The following is a 20,584-nucleotide window of genomic DNA, read 5'->3' on the forward strand; positions in this document are numbered from 1 at the left end:
CACGCTCATTTGTTTCAATTTGTCAGTTGCCAAAAGACAACTTACCAATGCGCACATAATAACCATAACCATAATAATGGTAATAGCACACAGGATAATAATCCTGTGTGCTATAGTCTACACTGTACACCCTACTTCCTGGTTTTCTTTGCATCAATCTACGTCTCCCAGTTAACTGCTTCCCCTACACCTCCACTCCGCCCAGGCGGCAAAAAATGTGGTGAGCATTGGTTAATGGTAGTCATGTGACTGATGTAAGCCAGATCCTCGTATTTAGCAAAAATGTGATTAATGGTTAAATGTAATTGTTGAGGGGCACAGGCAGGACTCCACATGCACACACACATTAAAAAAAAACAACCCAAAAACCAGAAAATGCCTCAAGAAAAGGGCACTTGGGGCACCCACAGGGAAAGGGGCAGGTGCCCATATTGGCATGGTATAGTTTAGTGCACAGGTGTCGAACTCCAGGCCTCGAGGGCCAGTGTCCTGCAGGTTTTAGATGTGTCCTTGATCCAAGAGAGCTGATTTAAATGGCTAAATTACCTCCTCAACATGTCTTGAAGTTCTCCAGAAGCCTGGTAATGAACTAATCATTTGATTCAGATGTGTTGAAACAGGGTGATATCTAAAAACCTGCAGGACACCGGCCCTCGAGGCCTGGAGTTCGACACCCCTGGTTTAGTGTGTCCACATTACATAATAGTATCAATGAGGAATCCAAAAAAACAAATATATCTCCCGACTTCTGCCTCTTTTTTCCAGTATGTCAGTCAGACAAGACCAGTATAGTTGCACAATTTGAATATTCTTGGTGTATTAAACTCATATGTTGGCTTGCAGCTCAGTTCTAACAGACCAGGCAGATTTGCACCCACAATCATCTGCACAGGCTTCACATACAGCAAGTGTCTCAGTTCATGTTGCAATTTTTTGACATTGCATGCAACAATAAATACCTTATAAGGTCAGCAGCATGAATTCCTGTAAGTAAGGGAGAATTTGCACAACTTGGAATATATGGTTGAAGCGCAATGTTGGGCTACACCTTTCTACTTTGATTGCTAGGTTTAGCTTGTTAGCATGCTAAATTTATACTGAATTGTGTTCTGAACACAAGGTTTGCTAATGGGAATTTAATCATTTCTGTAGGTATGTGGTCATAAAGTAAATTAAAACAAAATTAAGTTTTGTTAAATGTAATCTGGGGTCAGATGATTAGCTGTTAGATCATGAAACTTATTGGAATTCAGAGGAACGGGACATCAATTTCATGGCAAGCAACATCTTTTAAAAACAATCCACTTAAACCACATCTCCACCTTATAGCAATCCTAAAGGAAAGACATTGGGGGTTTGTTGACTGAGGACAGAAAGATTTAATATATACATATTTCTGTAGCTGACAGACATGATAGCTAAGCTGCTAGCATGGCTGAAAAGGTCCTCCTACCTAAATATTGAAATGCTGTTTTTATTGTGTCTCACCATCACCACTTTTCTCTATCAAATGACTTATTGAAATCCCAATTTTTTTAAAGTTACTGAGGGAATTGGCTCTCTATTTTGGATTTTGCTCTGCTGAAATCAGGGATTGACACTCTCTCTTTGGCCCAGTAGTGGCTTGTCTGTGTCTGACAGCTCGAATACACTGATGCTCCGGTCCCTGTAAAGCCAGTCAACAGAAACTCCTCAGCAAGAAAGTTAATCCTTCATTAAGTTGACAGTATAGACGATTATTTAGGTAAATGGGTGGCAGAAAGCAGCTCATACAGTCAGTTCACAGCTCCGGTGTCGACACTGAAGAACAGAGCTGCAGTAAGGCTGTTTCTGCCGCCACACATTTAAATGGAAAACACACAGAATATACATAGTCACATGCAAAAGAAGCGATTTCCATTACTGTAATTACTTTGTTCATTAGAGGAATACAAAATATTGCTTTTATACCGATTTTTATTTCTCTCCAGCTCTTTTAATGAGATCAGGTCTTATAGAGCAAAATTAAACACAGCCAGTTTATAACTGCTTTTAAATGACCTGTAGACTGAACCTGCTGTATGATTACAGGTAAATATATTACAGTTAATGATTTGGCATAGTAAAACGCCAGAAGAACCAAATATATATAAGAAAGTTCCACAAGGCTTATCACAAATGTTATTTATATGTGATTGAAAGATTTTTATCTGAAACTAATGGCTGATGACACGGGTATAAAGTCTTTTACATTCAAAGACTCATTTGCAATTTAAAAGCCTGTGACCCCCCCTCAGACTTATCATGAAAGTCTTGAGACATGTTGTGACAAAAGCTGACTTATTTCTAAAAAAATACAAAACAACTATTAAGCTATCGACAGTATATATTAGAAGTCACCACACAGAGACAGAGAATGATATGCACTGGTGTTTTTTTGTTTTTTGTTAATATATCTCAATATTTCTGTGTGTCCTGCCTCTTCACACTTAAACAGCAACCCCTGAGGTTCAAGCACTGAAGCTGATTTTAAAGCCATCCGCTTCTAGCAGGTCAACTTGCTTTTTTAAGAAATCAAAAAAGGAAAAAAAAACACTTCGAAAGTAACAATTTTGAAAAACAGGCTCGTGTTATGGTTTCATCTTTAGGGCGTGTGAGGTTCTTCATTTGGCCAACTACAGCCACAGCCTACAGCAGTTCCTGAATGTGTATTGGAGTCAGACGGCGTGTACCTGCCCATTCACTGGACTCTCATTCATAGTCAAGGTGAGGGCCAGAGCCCAGCAGGCCCCGGTAATACCTAATGACTCCCAGTGGCAAAGCGATAGAAACAAGTCGTTCTTGATCGTTTAGTAAGTGGCTTCATAAAGTCATTAGTGGGGAATGTGTGGAGACAGGAAAGACTGAGATTACAGTGTATGTTAAATATGTCGAGCAGGTGAGAAAAAGATCCCTTTCACTGCTGATGATGATGATGATGATAGTGTTTCTCTTTGCTTTTGTCTCATTCAGCTGCATGTGCACAGAGCTAAACAGACAGAGTTGTATAGCTCTCACTTCTCTGTCATGTGTCCATGAGCTGGAGTAATATTTCTGACATCCATTGTTTTAAAATGATGGCTTTGATCCTGAAAACCTCGCAGTAACTTGTAACTGAAAGTAAAACAGGAAAACAGAAGCATGTAGACAAGAGTAGGCTTACATCTCCAGGTGCCGTGTTTTGTTGGAACTTTTAATTCATTGTTTTATTTTACTTCATTCTACTTAAACTGTATTGTTAGCTGAATTATCTTTTATACAAGCATTTATTACACAACTTGATTGTATACCAAATGTGAGAATGTGAGATTCATTTCTGACGACAGCTCTTATGTTTTTTATGATTCTTGTATGCTTTTGATTGAAAACAGCACCTTTATTGTCTATCTTTCTGACTGCTCCTTGGGTAAACTTTCACAACTGACTGAATCGCAAATGAAATGAGAATCTAAATGCCACCCATCATTGACAGACTACTGTGATTTTTTTTTTCCCCTATAGAAGCGAAGGCTTGCATGTTTGCTGGTTGTATTAACATAAGTTTAATGGTATCTGTCAAAGCAGCTAATGGATCTCTCATATTCCACAAACTGCTGTTAAAACTCTGATGTATGAAAATGTTTCACTTTGTATGAAATTTTAAGATTTATGCGTCATGTTAATTAGATGGAGTTTTGGTTGTTCACCAAGTGTGTGTGGAGGGTTGATTTTACTGTATGACCCCTTTATCTTGGTAGAGTTTTGCATCATTCACAGAAGTAAAACAAATACCAAGAGGCGAGAGAAACATGAGCCATCACTACATGCAGCCAGATGCTGAATGACTAAGTGATGCTGATGAGTTTCAAGCTTTTGCTGAGAGCCTCATTTGGGGAGGGTGGCCCACGGAGCCATTAGAGAGCAGCCCTTAGTTGTCTTTCTTCTCTCGAGCCATGACTATGAAAAGGCAACTCCCCTGGACAAAGGCGTGTATTCCCTGTCTGGCTCCAATACACAAGCACTGTGACTACCTTGATCCAGAGAGGGTTTTTATTTCAGGTTAACTCTCAATATAAAGAAAAGGAGTGTTGTTGAAGATGAAGTTATGTTATTAGATTAAAGATTTACAGCTGAAATATTAGAGGATTTGGCTGAAAATGAAAAAGAAATATATTAAGCACAGTTCAGAGTTAAAATGGAATTTATTTAATTTTCATTTTTAGCCTAAAATGTAAAGAAAATGCAGGAAATGTGCATCACCAGTCCCCACAGCTCAATGTGAATCCATCAAAGAATTTATTTATGTTCTATATTCCACTTTTGTCCATTTGTCCATCTTAATAGAAAAGAAACCTGGAAATATAAACCTTTATCTAACTTTTGGATCTAAATGTCTCTTAAAATAGACCTAGACTATTTTGTATTTGCTTATTAATTGTCTTGGCCTCACAGGAAGAATGTGAAGTAAATAATTTGTGTATTTTTCAATTCTTTTGATAATTTTTGACAATAGTCCTTTTCTCTGCGTCAGAAAATAAGGCCTTAGTCGACAAATAATTTCCAATGCTGTTTTAACTCTGAAATGTCTTACATTTGCGCACCAACTTAAAGCTTTTCCTTTTCAAGACTAAATGCGAATTAAAAGACTTGTCGGGGCAGAGGGTACACGCCAGTAAACACCGCTCATGGGGTGGGTGGTCCGGTCGTAGAGGCATCAGAAGAAGGATCCTTTATTGTTCAGGCCGACTCGAGAAAGTCTGTGTTTGCCCTCTTCATTAGACATTCTAGTGTCAGCCAAAGAGAATAAATAGATCGAACGGAGGTCAAAGGGAATGAGCGTTTCGCTTCGGTGTTTAAATGTGTTTTAACAGTTACTTAAGGCTCGGGAGGCGCTCTCTGCCACTTCCAAATGATGGAAATGAGCCTGGAAAGTTTGCAGAGCTGGCAACAATCCGGGTTGAAAGAGAGGAAGTTTTTTTGTCCTAGGGTTAGTGTAAAATCACCCCCTTTGAACAAAAAAGAAAGAAAGAAAACCTAAGAAGATTCGTTTTAAAATAATAAATGTATGCAAAATAGCCGTGCAGTGATAATACTCTACATTTTGTATTTTTAGACCATAAACAAACCCGAGCTCAGATTTAAGGCTCAGATTTAGAGCAACTTTAGATTGTTTGAGAAATTAAACAAATCAACCTTCTCTGATGAGCTACAGTGAAACGCCTGGACAGATCAGCCTGTGGATTAACGGAGTAATTGAGATTAGCGGAGCTGCAGTTTGGTAAAACCTGCAGCGCTGCGCTCACCCGCTGAATTTGACGCCTCAATTACGCAGGGCTGTTATTCAGTTTCAAGAACCACACCGTTGCTGCTAAAAGAAACACTTTGGGAATGGAGTGCATTCGTTTTATACAGGAAACGCATCACAAACTGTTAACACACAGACGTGGTGCTTGATTTACAACTGCAAACACGTATCTTAGCGTGGAATTCAGAAAAAAAGGATACAAAAACAGAAAGCAACACAACATTCCCTTTCTCTGTAGCTTAAAGGTGGTTTCCAATTATGAAGTGACTTGTTACGGTGTGTAAAGCATCTGTCGACCAGCCTGAACTTAAAGGACACCAAAATAAGATGATTTGGTAACATCAAGGCTTTCCCAGCGGTAATGATTACATTTGGACTTAAGATCCATGCAAGAATTTGTACCCTAGCAAATCTCTTGAGTCCCCCCCCCCCCAGCCCTCTTCAAAAGGCTGCTCATTCAAAGGGTTAGGATGTTTGACAATCCCAGCTTGTATTACTCCAGCAATTAATTGGATACCTTGTCGGGATGTTCGCCTCTCTCATCTGCTACTTAGAAAGACAAAGGGCCGGCGGGGGGGCTGTTGACACCTCCGTGCGCCTCTGGACTATAAATTGAGACACTCCGCAGAGGAGCAGCATTCACCTTCCTGCTGGACTTGGAGAAGCAACTTTTTTTTCAGCAGATACCTTCATAGGCTAATTTTAAATAACCGTCAGCATGCAGGTACCGAACGGGCCGATCAGAGCTTATGGATACTCCGTGCGTAATTACGCACCGGCGTCGCTGCACCCGCACTACCAGGGAGGGCAGTGCGAGTCGAAACCACCCAGTGGGAAATCTTTCACTATTGAGGCTTTGCTCGCCAAACCCGAGGACACAACCAGCGGCCGCACGAGTCCTGCCCAGTGCGGCGTGAAATACGAGCCAGCACCATCCGCCCTGCCTTTTACCGGACACGTAGGCTTACCGATAGGACCAGCACCGTGGGTCTACTCCTCACCCAACGTGTTACACTCAGCGATCCACACGCAACCTGGATATTCCGTCTACTGTTACCCACCTTTCACCTACCAGCCATCGTGTCGAGGCGCACTTTACGCTCAAGGTAAAAACAAAAACAAAAAACAAACAAAAACACTCGAAAAGTAATTTTTCTGTAGAAACGGAGACGTTTACGTGGCAGTGTGTGTTTGGTTACATGTTTCATCTGTTCTGCAGCGGCAATGCCCAAAATCAATGTGGGGCTACATTCGCTCAAAACGAAAGGTGGGAAGTCAAAGAGGATGCGCACCAGCTTCACCAGCGAGCAGCTATCCCGCCTGGAGAAAGAGTTCGCCCGGCAGCAGTACATGGTCGGATCGGAGAGATTCCTCCTGGCGTCTTCTCTGCAGCTCACCGAAGCTCAGGTAATAAAAAAAAACTTGTCTTACCGAACAAAACACAGTATAGGTATTCTTTGAGACATCTCACACAACTCAATCATCTTATATAAAGGTACTATTTCTAAGTGTCTTCTTTCTTTTTTTCCCCCATAGGTCAAAGTCTGGTTTCAGAACAGACGCATCAAGTGGCGCAAACAGAGTCTGGAACAGCAGCAGGCCAAACTGGCCAAACTGGGCCTGGCCGCTCCACCGAAAAGCCCCGGATCTCAAGGGAACGGGGATGAGGGCGATGAGGATGAAGAATTCTCCGATTCGGATGTGGATATTGACGTATCTGACGACTCCAATGAGCACTGCTGAACCAACCACCGGACTTTTGACTACAATAAAAAAAGAGGATTTTTTTATATATATATTTGTATGTATATATCTGAGAAAAGAGGCTAATAGTCTCCAACTAAAAATATTTAATAGATTTATAGTTTTTTATTTAATTTTCTACATTTATTGCCCTTTTGATGAGTTTGTTTTTGTATATCTGAAATATTAAGAAAATATATTTTATGAAATGAATGCAAAAACTTGTCCTGTTCATTCCTTTATATCCAGTTAGAGAGAGTTTAGAAGTTTAAGGCAACAGAAGCAAACTCTGTAAATCAGCAAAGCTGATTTTTCACCCATTTACTACAAAGGTTAGAAAAGTTCTAATTTATTATTACTAGACATCTCAGCAGCTTAAAGTGGTTTGGGAAGCAGGGACACGTTACATCATGTTCTTCATATTTGAATTTTTAATAGTTTGAGTGAATTTGGTGGATGTTTGGTGGGGTTCATTGTTCATTGTCAGTGAAATTGGATCACACACTTATGAAGAAGCAAATGAGTTCATGTTTAAGGGATTCAAATCTTAATAAATGGCACTTATTTTAAACAAACATTAACTTCAAATGTGGTTCACTTAGTGTTTTAGAGAAAGACTTGAAATCCTGTTTTCAGATGCATCATTTAGATATTTCAAAGTCTTATTTAACAAATAAATGAACTTTTGTCTTTGCTACTCAGAGCAACGCTCATCTTTAATGTGTCCTAAGCATGTCATTCTTGTGCCTTTCTGGACTTTGCTCATTTTCCCTCTCATCTCACTCTGCCAAGTCTGAGGATGATGGGAGATATTTCCTTCCAGGTTTGATCCAATGTAAAGTCTAGGTTCCCCTCTGGTTTAAGCTAAGCAAATAAATAACCAGCTCAGGGATTAGCTGGGATATCTGTAACCCAGGGTGGTAGGGGTCACTGTGTCTCGGAGCAAGAGAGCTAGGTCTCACTGTTTAATCTGTTTAAATGGTCAATATGACCGTTCTCACTGGTTCTCAGTGGACAGGGCTTCCACATGCCCACCCACCGCCAGCAGGTGTCCTGTCTCTGCTCTATTGAAACTCAGCATCTTTCCTTCCAGGCGGAAAGGGACCCATGCTGTCTGCCTGGCAGACATGAGGGATAAAACAGGAGAGAAGACGGCACGTAGAAAGGATACGTGTCCATCAGAGCAGGTAATTGGGGTGGTCAACTGAAACTCGTTGGTCACATTAAACAAAGACGGCTGATGGGAACACGCAGCGTCTACCTCTTTAATCTTAAAAACATATGATGACACATTTCATGTTAACAAATGCACCGTCACAAGCACGACAGAAGGTGTAAGTCAGGGATGTCAAATAGATTTTAGTTCCAGGTCACATACAGCTCACTTTGATCTTTAGTGGGTTGGCCAAGTGAAATTACAAGGTAAATGAGTAAAATGAAATAAAAAGTCTTGCCCCAGACTGTCCTGTGATTCTAAAATATAATGTTTTTATTATTTCTCTGAAAAATGTCTGGGGAGGTTTTCTTTTCTTTTTTTTTTCTTTTTTTTGTGACCAGGAACATTTATGTCATTTAATTGTTTATCTTTTACTGAATTACTTTGGTATAGTGTGAATACCAATGGAAAGGTTGTGTTTAGAAACAGGAAAAGCTGGAAAACCTATAAAAATACAGCTAAAAGTTCCTAGCTAAAGCTATGCACTCCTTCACATTTTCTAGAGCCCTCCAGCAGGCCGGCTTGGAGTCTTTGCCGGGTCAATTTGGGCTCCCAGGCCTCGTGTTTGACACCCCTGATGTAAATAATTGTGTGAATTTGGCCTACTATGGTTACAAATTTGGTTGCTGAAAAATTGTTAGCACATATATCATAAACAAAAGTGATGATTTAAATTTATAATTTAGTTTCTATGCTCACGTTATTTTACCCAAGGCAAAGAACAATTACACAAACATGACATTTGGAAGAAAAAAGCACACACAAACTCTCACTGACTTAACAAAGTAACTAACTATCTATACAAACACAATCAACAGAACAACTCCAGATGCAGATACACTGCTGCTTTTCTGCTGAGGCACTTGTTTCTGTGTGTAAAATGTATTTCAGAATAAAGGTTTCCTTTCCCATGCAATATACTATATGCTCCTGACCAACAGGCCACTCAAGCTGACTAATTCACTACAAAAAGTGCAACAAAATCAAGTCAGATATTTCTTTTTCTTCTTTCGCTGCCGATCAATTTAACTGTCAATTTAAACGTCAGGGTGCAAGGAGACAAGGAGAAGACAGCTGGTAACCTTATCAAAGAGAAGAGTTTAATAAACGCTAACAGAGCTGATCTCTTTCACTGTCTCTTGTCCGCCACCCCCTGCCTGCTCTCTCTTGGTGCCCCCGTTCGGCCTGATTATGGCTTAAGCACCGCTGAAGGAGCAGAATTTGTGTAAAACCACAGAGAGCCGTTTCTGATGTGATCAGCCGGGAATCAGAGCCCCCTTCTCCTCTTCTCTGTCCACAGCTCGACGTAATCCCATTGAGGGACAGAAAGAAGCAGCCAGAGGCCTGGGAAAACCGAGAGAGTCCAGGGGAGGGGCGGTGGGGGTCACCGGGCTCATCGTCTCAATTAGCACAGGGCACCTTAACGGCTGGATGCTTGCCAGCGCTGACTGTGCTTCTTAAGACTCTCTGCAGGGTCCGAATTGAAGGCTTTTCTGAAAGGAAACTGTAACATCTTCACTTGTCTCTTGACTGGTCGCTCTCATCTGCTCTCGTGAGCTTTGCATTTCAGCACATTACACAATTTGTCTTGGCGACACAAACACAGTGGGCAATTTTGGTTTATCCACACGGGTCTCTTCAATCTGCCTTTGTTGGGCTGTGTTCATCTGAAACAACTCATCAGCAACTGTTTTGATAACTCGCTCAAGAGAAAAGACCAATCTTTGCTGGTTTTAGGGTTTAGAATGTGCACATTTCAAGCTATTACCTTTGCTCAAAGCTCAAAATGTTGGGAGAGGGTTTCAGTGAATAATTAATTGCAACTAAATCTTAATTTTAAAAATGAATTAGTCAATTTGAGTCAATCTGAGTTTCTCATACTTGAAGCTGATGTCTCCAAGTCGCTTTGTTGTCCTCAAGAACAGATCAAAGGCTAAAGCATTATTATTATTAGTAGTAGTAGTAATAGTATATTGACCTCACTTTTTTGGAGGATCATTAGTGGCAATGATATCCTTATTTGCACCAGCGAGGCCTGTTTTATACTAGCTGGTTTATATTGTCTGGTGTACCTAATTAATTGGCTACTGAGTTTCTCCCCACCAAAAAATTTGAATACAGTTCGTCATATGACTCCCATGAGTTCTTCTTCACCTTCAGATTGTAATGCAGCTTTGAGGAGGTGTGAAAGTTCTCATGGAATTCAACGACCTGCAGCCTCAATGGGGAGAGCGCACTCACGCTTTAACCAACATGCGTTTTAGAGCAGGCGATTGTAAAGGGGGGAATCCCTCTTTGCATTTTATTTGCAGAGGTAAGGGCCACTCTACTCCATCTAATAGTCATTAGCTTTCATTACAAGCGTTTGAAGTAGAGACAGGGCTTTGTCTCGACGTGAAAGCCTCGCATTTGAGATGCACAATGACTTCTGACACGGGCACGGACAAGAGGGGCTCATGCTCGGAGAACAAACTGCTTCTTTTCTTTGCCAGGAAACAGCAGTTCCTGTTAACATTGTATACAGCGACGGAGGACGCCATTAAACAAGCTGCAGGCTAAAACAGAAAGACCGCTGGATATCAACTGTGCAACTTTTACGCTCGACAGCAAAACCTTTCATCAATTAAGTGTCATATTTAATTGTATTGTATCTGACGTCCCAAACTGAGATTTCAAACATATAATCTTAACACTAATGCATTTCCCATCCCATTATTTTTTCCCAGGCCGTGTTAAAAGTGGGATGTTTGTTTATGCTGAGCAGGGGAGCCGGTGGAAGAGCGGGGCCGTACAGGTGGCCGAACGACCGCACTTCTTATGCAGGTGCCACAAACGCAGTGACGTGCTACTTTTCTCATCTCGTTATAATGGGGTGAAATTTCCCAAGTATTTAAGTGGAAGAGATTAGCTGAACACACAACGCTAATGCGAAACAAAATGGTCAATTAGTTTATTAATGAACGGAGGAAGGGACCGAGGCGGTCTGCGGACTGATTTGATCTCATGGCTTTGATCAGCGTTAGGGGAGAAGGACCAGACGACACACGGTGCTGATGCTTTGTCACACAGCCCCAAAAGCTGAATATCCCAATATTTATTTAGTTATTTTCTTTTAATTCACAAGTAATTTCATTAAGTTTCATAAAAAAAAATAAAAATAATATGCATCAGTTAAAACTTAAACTTCTTGTTCTCCAACTTACAAGCCCTCGTGAAGCCCCTCGCCAACCTGGAACCGCTGAGGCCACAGCTTCCCTTTGATCTCTGCGGATAAACTCAAAATCCTTACAGCCTTACCGTTCCTCACCTCAACCGCTAGATGGCAGCATTGACATAAAGGTCGGTGTTTTTCAGTGAGCTATAAGAGCATTTCAATCTTCCGCCACTAGAGGGCGGCACTAATCTAAACTGTCGTCACTCCTCACAGTTGTTTCCTTTTTTGACTGTGAGGAACTGAACTGTTTAAAATGTATTATTATTATTTATTTATTTATCATCATTATTATTATTATTATTATTATTGCTTTTGTTGTTGTTGTCCACTTTATATCAGTTGATTAACATTTAAAATTATAAGATACAAATTTATTTTAAGTTATGGATAAAAGCAGGCTGTTTAGGGTTTACCGTAAGGGGTTTTCCCCCCCCACTCTTCCCTCCGGTTATTTCTAGCTCCTGCAGGCTAACTGCATCTTGGAACATCTCCGATCTCTCTTCTAGGTTTTCTTAATACACAAAATGTGCAATGATTTTTTTCTCCGGTCACACTGGACATATTCATACGTGTGTTGTGTGCTTTAAAGAGTTGTCATTTATCTCGTTTTATTTGATTCTTCAAGCACTAAATGAGAATTAAGATCTCGAAAAGGTTTCAGATTGTTGCAGCTGCTACATAGAAATGTCACTATAAAAGCTTTAAGGGAAAAAAATCCATTAAACAGTCAGTGCACTATTCTTGAAGATCACTTTGGTCAGACTCTGAGTAATAAGGGGGCCTCGGGGGTGAAATCAACAACAGGTACGGAACAAGGTTAGAGCGCTTTCCTTTGTTTTTTGTTACAGCAGAGCGATTTGATCATCTATTAACCAGCCGCGATCAGGGTCAGCGCGTAAAGGCCCACAGGGTTTCATCATTAAACTCAAGGCGGCATTTTTAACCGACTCAGCCATCCTTCAAGTTCCTGCTTCTGATGCTCTGTCTGGACTGTTTAGATAGAGAACTGAGCTGCGTGACTGATTCCTGAAACGTTTCCCTATAAAGGCGGTGTATTCATCTGCGCTGTTTCCTTATTCCTGTGATCTCTCCTTACATTCTCCACCACTATAGGCTTATATGGAACTTACCGCTGACCTATACGACTAAAACACTTGTGAAGGTTAAATTTAAAGAGTTAAAAATCTCCAGGGTTTAATTTTACAGCTATTTCGCGGCAGACCTTTCAATAGAAACTTATAGTTATGCCACAGATGTGGATGATTTCCTGGCAAACTGTATTAGGAATTTATGATCCACCAAGAATGATTTTTAAAATAACTGAATAGCATTTATGCGTCGCCACAATCCTCACCGTGTAATTACTATAACTAAAAGAAATGGAAGTGTTCAAGGAACAGCCCCATATTAAGCTTTTCGAACAATGACCCATTCCCAGAACCGATTGCTGTCTTTAGGAGCCTTTAGCTCTAAAAGCCTAATCAACAGCTTGTTTTACCTCATAATTTCCATCGGTAATGATTTTCTAATGCAACCCCAACGCGAAGGAGCATATTAAGAGGATAATTATTAACTTGGTTAGCGCGCAATGGAAGCTGAGCGCCGAGGGAGCAGCTCCAGTAATGACAAACAGGCTTTCTCCTGCTAAACTGTCCTCATAGAGGACAAACTCACAGACGTTTTCTTAAAAATATATATTTAAAAAAACACGAGGCGAATTAATGGCGCCGTTATGTGCTTACAATAAAAAGTAACAATAATAATAATAATAATAATAATAATAATAATAATAATAATAATAATAATAATAAATGAGCTAAATTTGTAACATAAAAACGCGAGCACACCATTAAAAATTAAAAATACACGTTGTGACCTGAAAGATGCGTCGATCTGATTGGACCAAATTTAAAAAAAAAAAACGTTTGCTTGACTACATTTAAATTTTAAGCAGGAAAAAAACTATAAACTAAAACTAAAAATAACACCTGTAACAAATATTATTTCTTGCTTTTTCTCCTTTTTTAACCGGAGCTATTAAGTCGAACGTGTACTTATTATTGCCCCGATTGAGAAACATTTAAAATCCACGGAAAATTAGATTTAAAAAACAAAAGAAAACAAAACAATCAGCGGCACATCTCACATTGTAGAGAGAAAGGATGCTCTGTTGCGGGGAGTCTGACTCACCAGAATCAACAGCATTCTTCACTGATTCATGTTGTTGTTGCTTTAAATCGTATGAAGATCACATAAAAACATTAAAGACAGCCGTGGAGTTTCGACTGTAGTAATAATAATAACATCAATAAAAGAAAAATAAGCGGATTTGAGGGTAAAACTTTGTATTGTCTTATTCTGAGAGGCACATAAATCTCATAATACAAATCTAATTTTGTTCTTTTGTGTGTGTGTGTTTGTAATGAGAGTTGAAAGAGAGCCTAAACGTTAAGTTAAAGGTGAAAGATCCAAAGTGTCTCACTGAGTCAGCTTTTTAAAAAACTTCTTAACGAGCATCAGTCAAATACTGACACTATGAGAATTCCTGAACTGGATGAATCTGCTCTGGGACGAGTGGGACCTTCTCACTCCCGCAGGCGGACTAGTTTTGTTCTTCCTCCTTTAGAAAAACTTGACATTAAAGCTTAACGCGACATGCAATGACCCATTAATTGGAGCATGCTAGTTTTTCTCAGCGTGCCCCTGTAACTAAGCTGCCCGGTCTTGTGTGATCTACGGAGCAGGTACTTGAGGAGACCTATTGGCAGGTGCTCTGGTCCAATCAGCTCCCTCTTTCCGCGCAACGTCAAGCCACATGGAAGGTTTCGGGCGCTTTTCTTGGTGCGCATTTGCGCGCAGAAACCCTCCGAGCGCGCACGGGCTCAGGACAATTTGCAGCACTGTTGAGTTTTCTAGCAGCATCTTAGAGCTCGTGTAGACAAACCCTTCACCCACCCTCCCCCTAACACCCCCACCACCTTTGGTCATGATGCTTCTCTGAGAGTGGGCTCCTTTTTTTTCTTTTCAGCAAGAGGAAGGAGGAAAAATAATAAAGGCTGATCGCGTTCTTTTTGGTTTCCCTTTCTACCGAGAGATGATGTTTTCGTCTGCAGGCAAGCGCTGCTTCACGATAGAGTCTCTGGTCGCTAAAGAGAACCCTCTAACAGCAGAGGATCCCATCCGCCCGACGGCTTTAAGTTACTCCAACCCGACTACAGATGCCTTAATGAACAGTTACCAGGCTCCACCACCGGCCAGGTCCCTCTACCAGAGCCCGGACCTGGTGTTCCCGGAGACGATGAACCACCCCTCACTCACCGTGGCTCCTCACCAGCTCGGAGGATCCCACCTACAGCATCCGCACTTCTTTGGGACGCAACACCGAGACCCGCTCAACTTTTACCCCTGGGTGTTACGGAACAGATTTTTTGGACACAGATTTCAAGGTACGTGAAAAATGCGAATGCAAAACATAATAATATAATAATCATAGTAATAAAAGTTTTTTAAATTATTATTTCGCTTAAAGACTTGCAGATGTGTGCGTATTTTGAGGTCCACTATTGAGGTATAAAGACCAGGATTCTTAGCCTAGAATTAAACAATGCGTTATTCTGTGCGTAAAATGGTGAATAAAGTAGGTGCAGGTGATTAAACTAATAAAATAAGTGTGTGCATAACACGTGGTTTCCATAGTAAACAAAATATCTTTGTGTGGGATTTTTTTTTCAACAATATGACTGTAGATTTCAAAAGCATTTTTAGTCGAACAATAAACTGTAGCCGCAGATATCACAATCCACAAGACCACTGACAGCTTGCAGCAGGCTTGTTGGGCTCCTCTCATGTTTCCCACTCTCGTTTGCCCTGCAGCTACTCTCGGAAAACCACAGGAGGAGAAGATAAGCACCCGTGTTGTGTTTTTTCCCCACATACAATAAAAATGCCTTAGGTGAGGCTACAGTTTTTTTTTTTTTTCATTTAATTAAAAAATCCTGCACAAAAACCTGTCCACGGAGGCAAAATAGATCAAATCTACCTTAATAATTTCACCGTGAGGGGAGGGATGCGGAATAAAAATCTGATGCAGAGAGGCTTTGAACACAGCTTGTGGTGACAAACCTCAGCCACACCTACGTACCTTCCAGTAAATACAACTCTAAGACCTGTTATTAGTAAGACAGGAAAAATAATCTACAGCTTTTTATTCATTCAATCATTTTTAATTACATATTTGTCTGGACAGAAAATGTCATTTTGGAGGGGGGGGGGGGGGGCAATGTTGCAAACACATAAAGGGCCCCTTATTTTAAAAACAAAACAAAAACAAATAAATAAATCAAATATCTGTATCATAATTATACCATAGGCTAATTAATACATACATTAGACTTACTGGATGTAAGTGGGTAATATGGGACATTTAACAGAATTTGTAAATGTAAAAAAAAAAACAAAAAAAAAACATTTATTTTAAATAAAACAGTTTGCACCAAAAAATAACTCTGAGGAATATTGACCATTAAAAAAAAATTCTCAAAAATATTTTCAGTCTCACCTCTTATACCCTAAAAATGCCAAATAGATCAGACTAAACACAATAACTTTCGCTGACAAGACGCATTTTATATATTTAGCTGTAGTCACAGAAATGTTCGATATATATTACGATGTGTTAATTTTATGACTATTCCGAATGTGTAGCCATGTAGTTTCTTATATTTATTTAACTATAAATGTCTGATCATGATTTTTGTCAAGATTTATTTATTTTTAATATGTGCGTAAAGTCATTCAGCCTAAAACTGCGTTATAGGGCAAAACTGTCTTTAATGAGTTTGCCAGATAATGAATTTATTGTGTTTTTTGTCGGGTTTGGACAGTTTACAATGGCACGTTCAAACGGGCCTAATAAATAAAATGATTGTGAAAAAAGGCATTTTGTTATCGTACTTTTGTGTTAATACACCTTTTTTTTTTTCAAATGTCGATTTTATTTTATTAATAAAAACAGCAATAGGTGAACCATTATAACTTGTTTTGTTTTTTTCTCGGGAAAATAAAATAAGAATGAACTTTTTTTAGCCGCCATGACTGACGTTACCGTTTCGTTGACTTCGCTGTCAGGTAACGACGTGTCCCAGGACAGCCTGCTCCTCCACGGCCCTTTCGCCAGAAAACCCAAACGCATCCGGACGGCCTTCTCTCCCTCCCAGCTCCTCCGGCTGGAAAGAGCCTTCGAGAAGAACCACTATGTGGTCGGAGCCGAGAGGAAACAACTGGCCAACAGCCTGAGTTTATCTGAAACGCAGGTAGGTTAAGCTAACGTTTGCTTGTTTAAATTAATTGCTAACGTCGCTTAATTTTATCGTCAATACTATTACTGCTAATAAACTATTACTAGCATTTGGCTATTCTGGACACGTTATCCACACATAGCTACAGCTAAAATAGCCCCAATATTTTAAAGCCCAAGCAACGACATTAAAACGAACAGCAACAAGAGAATAATAAAAAATAATTTATAAAAATAATTAATATTTATTTTTTTCCTACGTGGGCAATTATTTTTTATATATTATATTATAGGTTTTTATTCGTCTGTTTAGTTGTTAGAATACATTTATTTGAATGAATGCACTGCATTGCAGAAAACTAGATTCAATTGTAACAGTTTATGGCAATTTTATTTGTATAGCACATTTTATTAAAAGTAAACTCAATGTGTTTAACATGAAAGATAAAAACATAAAAACCCATGTAGGTCTACTGTGCCTTGAGGCAGTAAAAATAACAAAACAATCTTTACAAAGATATAAAACACAACACGCACGTACAAGGTAACACACTGTTATTAAGTGCAGGGCTGCCAGAATGATAAAGTTTGTCTTTGACTGTGGACAGAGCTCTGACTGACCTCAGGGCAGCTTGTTCCTAAGAACAGGACCCGGGTAGCTGAGAGCATTCTCAGCACACGTTGATCTAATTCTGGGAACAGTTAAAAGATCTGCACCTGATGACCTGAGAGGTTTAATCGACAGTGAGCAAGTCAGAGATTTATTGCGGGGCCAAACCATTTGGAGCTTTCTGAATTAATAGGATTTTAACGATGATTCTGTACTGAGCTGGGAGACTTTAATATGTTCACATTTCTGCGTATTTATAAGGACTACTGATAGTTTGGATGATTCTTCAAATGGAGCATTACAGCACTCTTGATATGTATGCATCAAGCAGTTTGATATAAGTATTTTCAAACTTTTAAAAATATATATTTAAGTGTCAGAAAGAAAAAACAGTTCTTGTGAACCTGTTAACACAATGAAAAACTGAGAATTAAAGTCCAAAATGAAACCAAAGTTCCTGACTTGATCACTATGTTTCAGAGACAGAGATGATAAATATACAAATATTTTCTTCTTGTTATTCTAATTTCAATAATGGATACATTAGAAATTTAAATTAACAATATTTAACTGAATTTATCTTACATGACATAGCTATAGACCTATGCATGTGCATTTTTTTAACATTTACCTGACCCACATTTTGCAAACAGTCTCTCAAAGGCATTTCACTCATGTATGCTCTACGGTAAGCTGTGGTAAATATTATTGATGCTTAAGTTTAATGAGCCCACACTCTGTGGGTGTCAATTAGGCTGCCTAATAGGTAATATTAAAAGATATTTCCTCAGTCAGCAGTGTGAATATATTCTGCTTGCAAGTTTCTGGTTTGTGTCAGTCAATAAGGCGGCTTGCAATTAAGCAGCAATTGAATTATGCAAATTTTAAAGACTGTCAAACGAATACTAATAAACTCACTTTATTGGATCAGCAAGATGAAACGATAGCATCTAAATGGGTGATAGCAAGGCCCATGTCATCGGTTTATCTTAAAGTTAGAAGAAAAATTTGGATAAGATTAATCAGGTCACTGTGGTCATGAAATAAGCACGAAATACTGTAATATAGTATAATGTATATAATACAGCTACACACGCTCACTCTCCACCCCTTTAGCTAAACAGGTCATTCATAAATTACTGCACTGTACCAAGGATCTTTAAGCGTTTGCTCTGAAAACAAGAATGACCCCAAAGCCGAGCAAAGTAAAGATAAAAGAAAAGTAATGTAAGTGTGAGTGTGTAGTACCCTGACTACATACAGGTTAGTCAGACAGGTTCATATTACAAGGTCATAGCAGCAACCGTCCGGAAGCTTTTAAGCATGATATTTCCCGCATTTTATGCCATCCTTAGTCATTAAGTCTTTATGTGCATTTCTGTTTTCCCTCTCGTTTGCTAAACAGAATAAACTGCGTTGCTTTATTTTATTTCCCTTACTGCATTTCTCCAATACAAGTCAGAAACACAGTTTGCTAAAGCACATATTTTGTAGTACTATAAAGAAAGAGAGAAACAGCTGAGAAACCGGAGCGAGGCTGTGAAATGAAGGACTGATTTAGATGAATTATTGTGCTTTGTTTAGATCAACAAAACCACAACATGGCCATCATTTATCTTATTAGCTGCTTGTGCGTTGGGCAACTCAAAATGTGCATCTCAAGAGATGTTCGTTAAGTCTTTTCCTTTATGCTCGGGTCACGCACTGAGTGCTTTTCTCTATCCAGGTGAAGGTGTGGTTCCAGAACAGGAGGACCAAGTACAAGCGACAGAAGCTGGAAGAGGAGGGACCAGACAGCCAGCAGAAGAAGAAGGGGAACCACCACATCAACAGATGGCGTATCGCCACCAAGCAGACCAGCTCCGAGGACATAGACGTGACCTCAGAGGACTAAATCTGCGGTCCAGCCTCTGACAATGCTGCCCTATCCCTGCGTCCGCTTGTGACGCATCAGAGGACCAATACTATTTATTATGTAATATTATTAAGTATAATTAGACACATTAGAGGACGACTCAAGGACTTAATATGTGATCACTGCTCATCTCTTCATCAAGGTGCTATACTCTGTGACACTGGGAGGGGGGGGGGGGGGGCATCTTATTTAATGAAATCTCTTCTGATTGTCTCTGGATGCGGAGAGATTCTGTCATCATTTGATCATTTTGGTTGTGTGACAGCCAAACATGAAGAGACATGACACCCTCTACCATGGTGTTTTTGTTGTTTTTTTTAAATTGTACATAGACCAGTGAAGGTTATGTGTTTCATGAAAGCTGTTTTTTTGTGGGGGGGGGTTACCACTTGCTTAGGTCATTAACACTTCATCGCTCACCCTACTCCACCACCTGTGTACCACGTTAATTTAAATTTCTCCTCACTTACAAGAAGGAGATGACGCACACTACGAATCCACCCGGTGAGTCGGAGGACGCGCTCGGTGACAGACCGGAAGAACAAAAAAAACAACGTAAAGGAGCACGCATCAAAAGAAGATGAAAAGATCCTGCATGATTTTATTCCCACTTTCACGCCTTCGAAGCCGTCTCGGCGCTTTGTTACACCTCCTAATGAAGATTCTTCACAGTAATGTGACTCTTGGCCAGCTGTGCATGACTCCGGGACAGATGAGAAGCTGCAGAGACCTCTGGTGTTCGGGTTAACTTGAGCTGCATAGTACAAGTTCACAGCTTCGTGCTTCTTCTGCCATGGCACATTTGTGATCGTGAATGTGTGCAGATTTCATCCAGCGCTGTGTGTAGTGCAAAAACGTAATATGACCGGAACACGGTTGTGCGAGCGGAACGTGTAATTACAGAAAGATGTTTTAGAAATAAAAGTAAAAATTATTTCTCTGATGGGATACGCCATTTTTTTTTGTGTGTAACTCAAGTGTTTTCTTTTTAAACTTCAGATACTGCAAGATTACATTCCATTACAGCCATTGCAGTTGCAGATTTGATTTATTACGTCTTACTTTCAAACTCGAGGTGCATGCAAGTGATGGGAATGAAAACCCGGCAATACTGGAGCACAAATGAAGGATTTTACTGTGTTTTTTTGCTGTAAGCTGCAGCAAATCTGACACTTTAAGAAGTTTTAATTGCTGCTTAGGTGGGTGGTGCAATCCAACATCCCTTTAAGGTGGTTTCTCTTTGAGATTGATGTGTCAGGAATGTTGTCGGACAGCTGCACAGGTGTCA

General features: G+C 39.8%; 2 protein-coding genes across 4 annotated transcripts; both read left to right on the top strand.

Annotated features, from left to right (window-relative positions):
- Nucleotides 1-6,020: 6,020 nt before the first annotated feature.
- Nucleotides 6,021-7,045, top strand: noto (notochord homeobox). Its single transcript, XM_003447839.3, has 3 exons — nucleotides 6,021-6,408; nucleotides 6,522-6,709; nucleotides 6,839-7,045. The coding sequence occupies exons 1-3, from the start codon at nucleotides 6,021-6,023 to the stop codon at nucleotides 7,043-7,045; spliced, it is 783 nt and encodes a 260-aa protein (XP_003447887.1).
- Nucleotides 7,046-10,493: 3,448 nt separating this feature from the next.
- On the top strand, nucleotides 10,494-20,236 carry emx1 (empty spiracles homeobox 1). 3 transcript variants are annotated; one of them, XM_003447768.5, is made up of 4 exons: nucleotides 10,494-10,575; nucleotides 14,504-14,921; nucleotides 16,603-16,787; nucleotides 19,108-20,236. In XM_003447768.5, exons 2-4 carry the CDS (start codon nucleotides 14,570-14,572, stop codon nucleotides 19,273-19,275), a joined length of 705 nt encoding a protein of 234 aa, XP_003447816.2. In that variant the 5' UTR covers nucleotides 10,494-10,575; nucleotides 14,504-14,569; the 3' UTR covers nucleotides 19,276-20,236. The 3 variants fall into 3 exon arrangements, with proteins under 3 accessions (XP_003447816.2, XP_025756514.1, XP_025756513.1); XM_025900729.1 differs by lacking the exon at nucleotides 10,494-10,575 and adding an exon at nucleotides 11,465-11,600; XM_025900728.1 differs by lacking the exon at nucleotides 10,494-10,575 and having other exon boundaries at nucleotides 13,962-14,921.
- The last annotated feature ends 348 nt before the right edge of the window (nucleotides 20,237-20,584 follow it).

The sequence above is a fragment of the Oreochromis niloticus genome, linkage group LG19, assembly GCF_001858045.2.
Source record: "Oreochromis niloticus isolate F11D_XX linkage group LG19, O_niloticus_UMD_NMBU, whole genome shotgun sequence".
In the NCBI taxonomy this organism is placed as follows: Eukaryota; Metazoa; Chordata; class Actinopteri; order Cichliformes; family Cichlidae; genus Oreochromis; species Oreochromis niloticus.

What these genes read in the sequence shown, in the direction of transcription:
- noto (XM_003447839.3), top strand. Translation starts at nt 6,021, where the DNA reads ATGCAGGTACCGAACGGGCCGATCAGAGCTTATGGATACTCCGTGCGT. An exon ending in AGGCGCACTTTACGCTCAAG is followed by an intron (nt 6,409 to 6,521) that starts GTAAAAACAAAA and finishes TCTGTTCTGCAG; the next exon opens with CGGCAATGCCCAAAATCAAT. An exon ending in TGCAGCTCACCGAAGCTCAG is followed by an intron (nt 6,710 to 6,838) that starts GTAATAAAAAAA and finishes TTTCCCCCATAG; the next exon opens with GTCAAAGTCTGGTTTCAGAA.
- emx1 (XM_003447768.5), top strand. Translation starts at nt 14,570, where the DNA reads ATGATGTTTTCGTCTGCAGGCAAGCGCTGCTTCACGATAGAGTCTCTG. An exon ending in TTTTGGACACAGATTTCAAG is followed by an intron (nt 14,922 to 16,602) that starts GTACGTGAAAAA and finishes CTTCGCTGTCAG; the next exon opens with GTAACGACGTGTCCCAGGAC. An exon ending in TGAGTTTATCTGAAACGCAG is followed by an intron (nt 16,788 to 19,107) that starts GTAGGTTAAGCT and finishes TTCTCTATCCAG; the next exon opens with GTGAAGGTGTGGTTCCAGAA.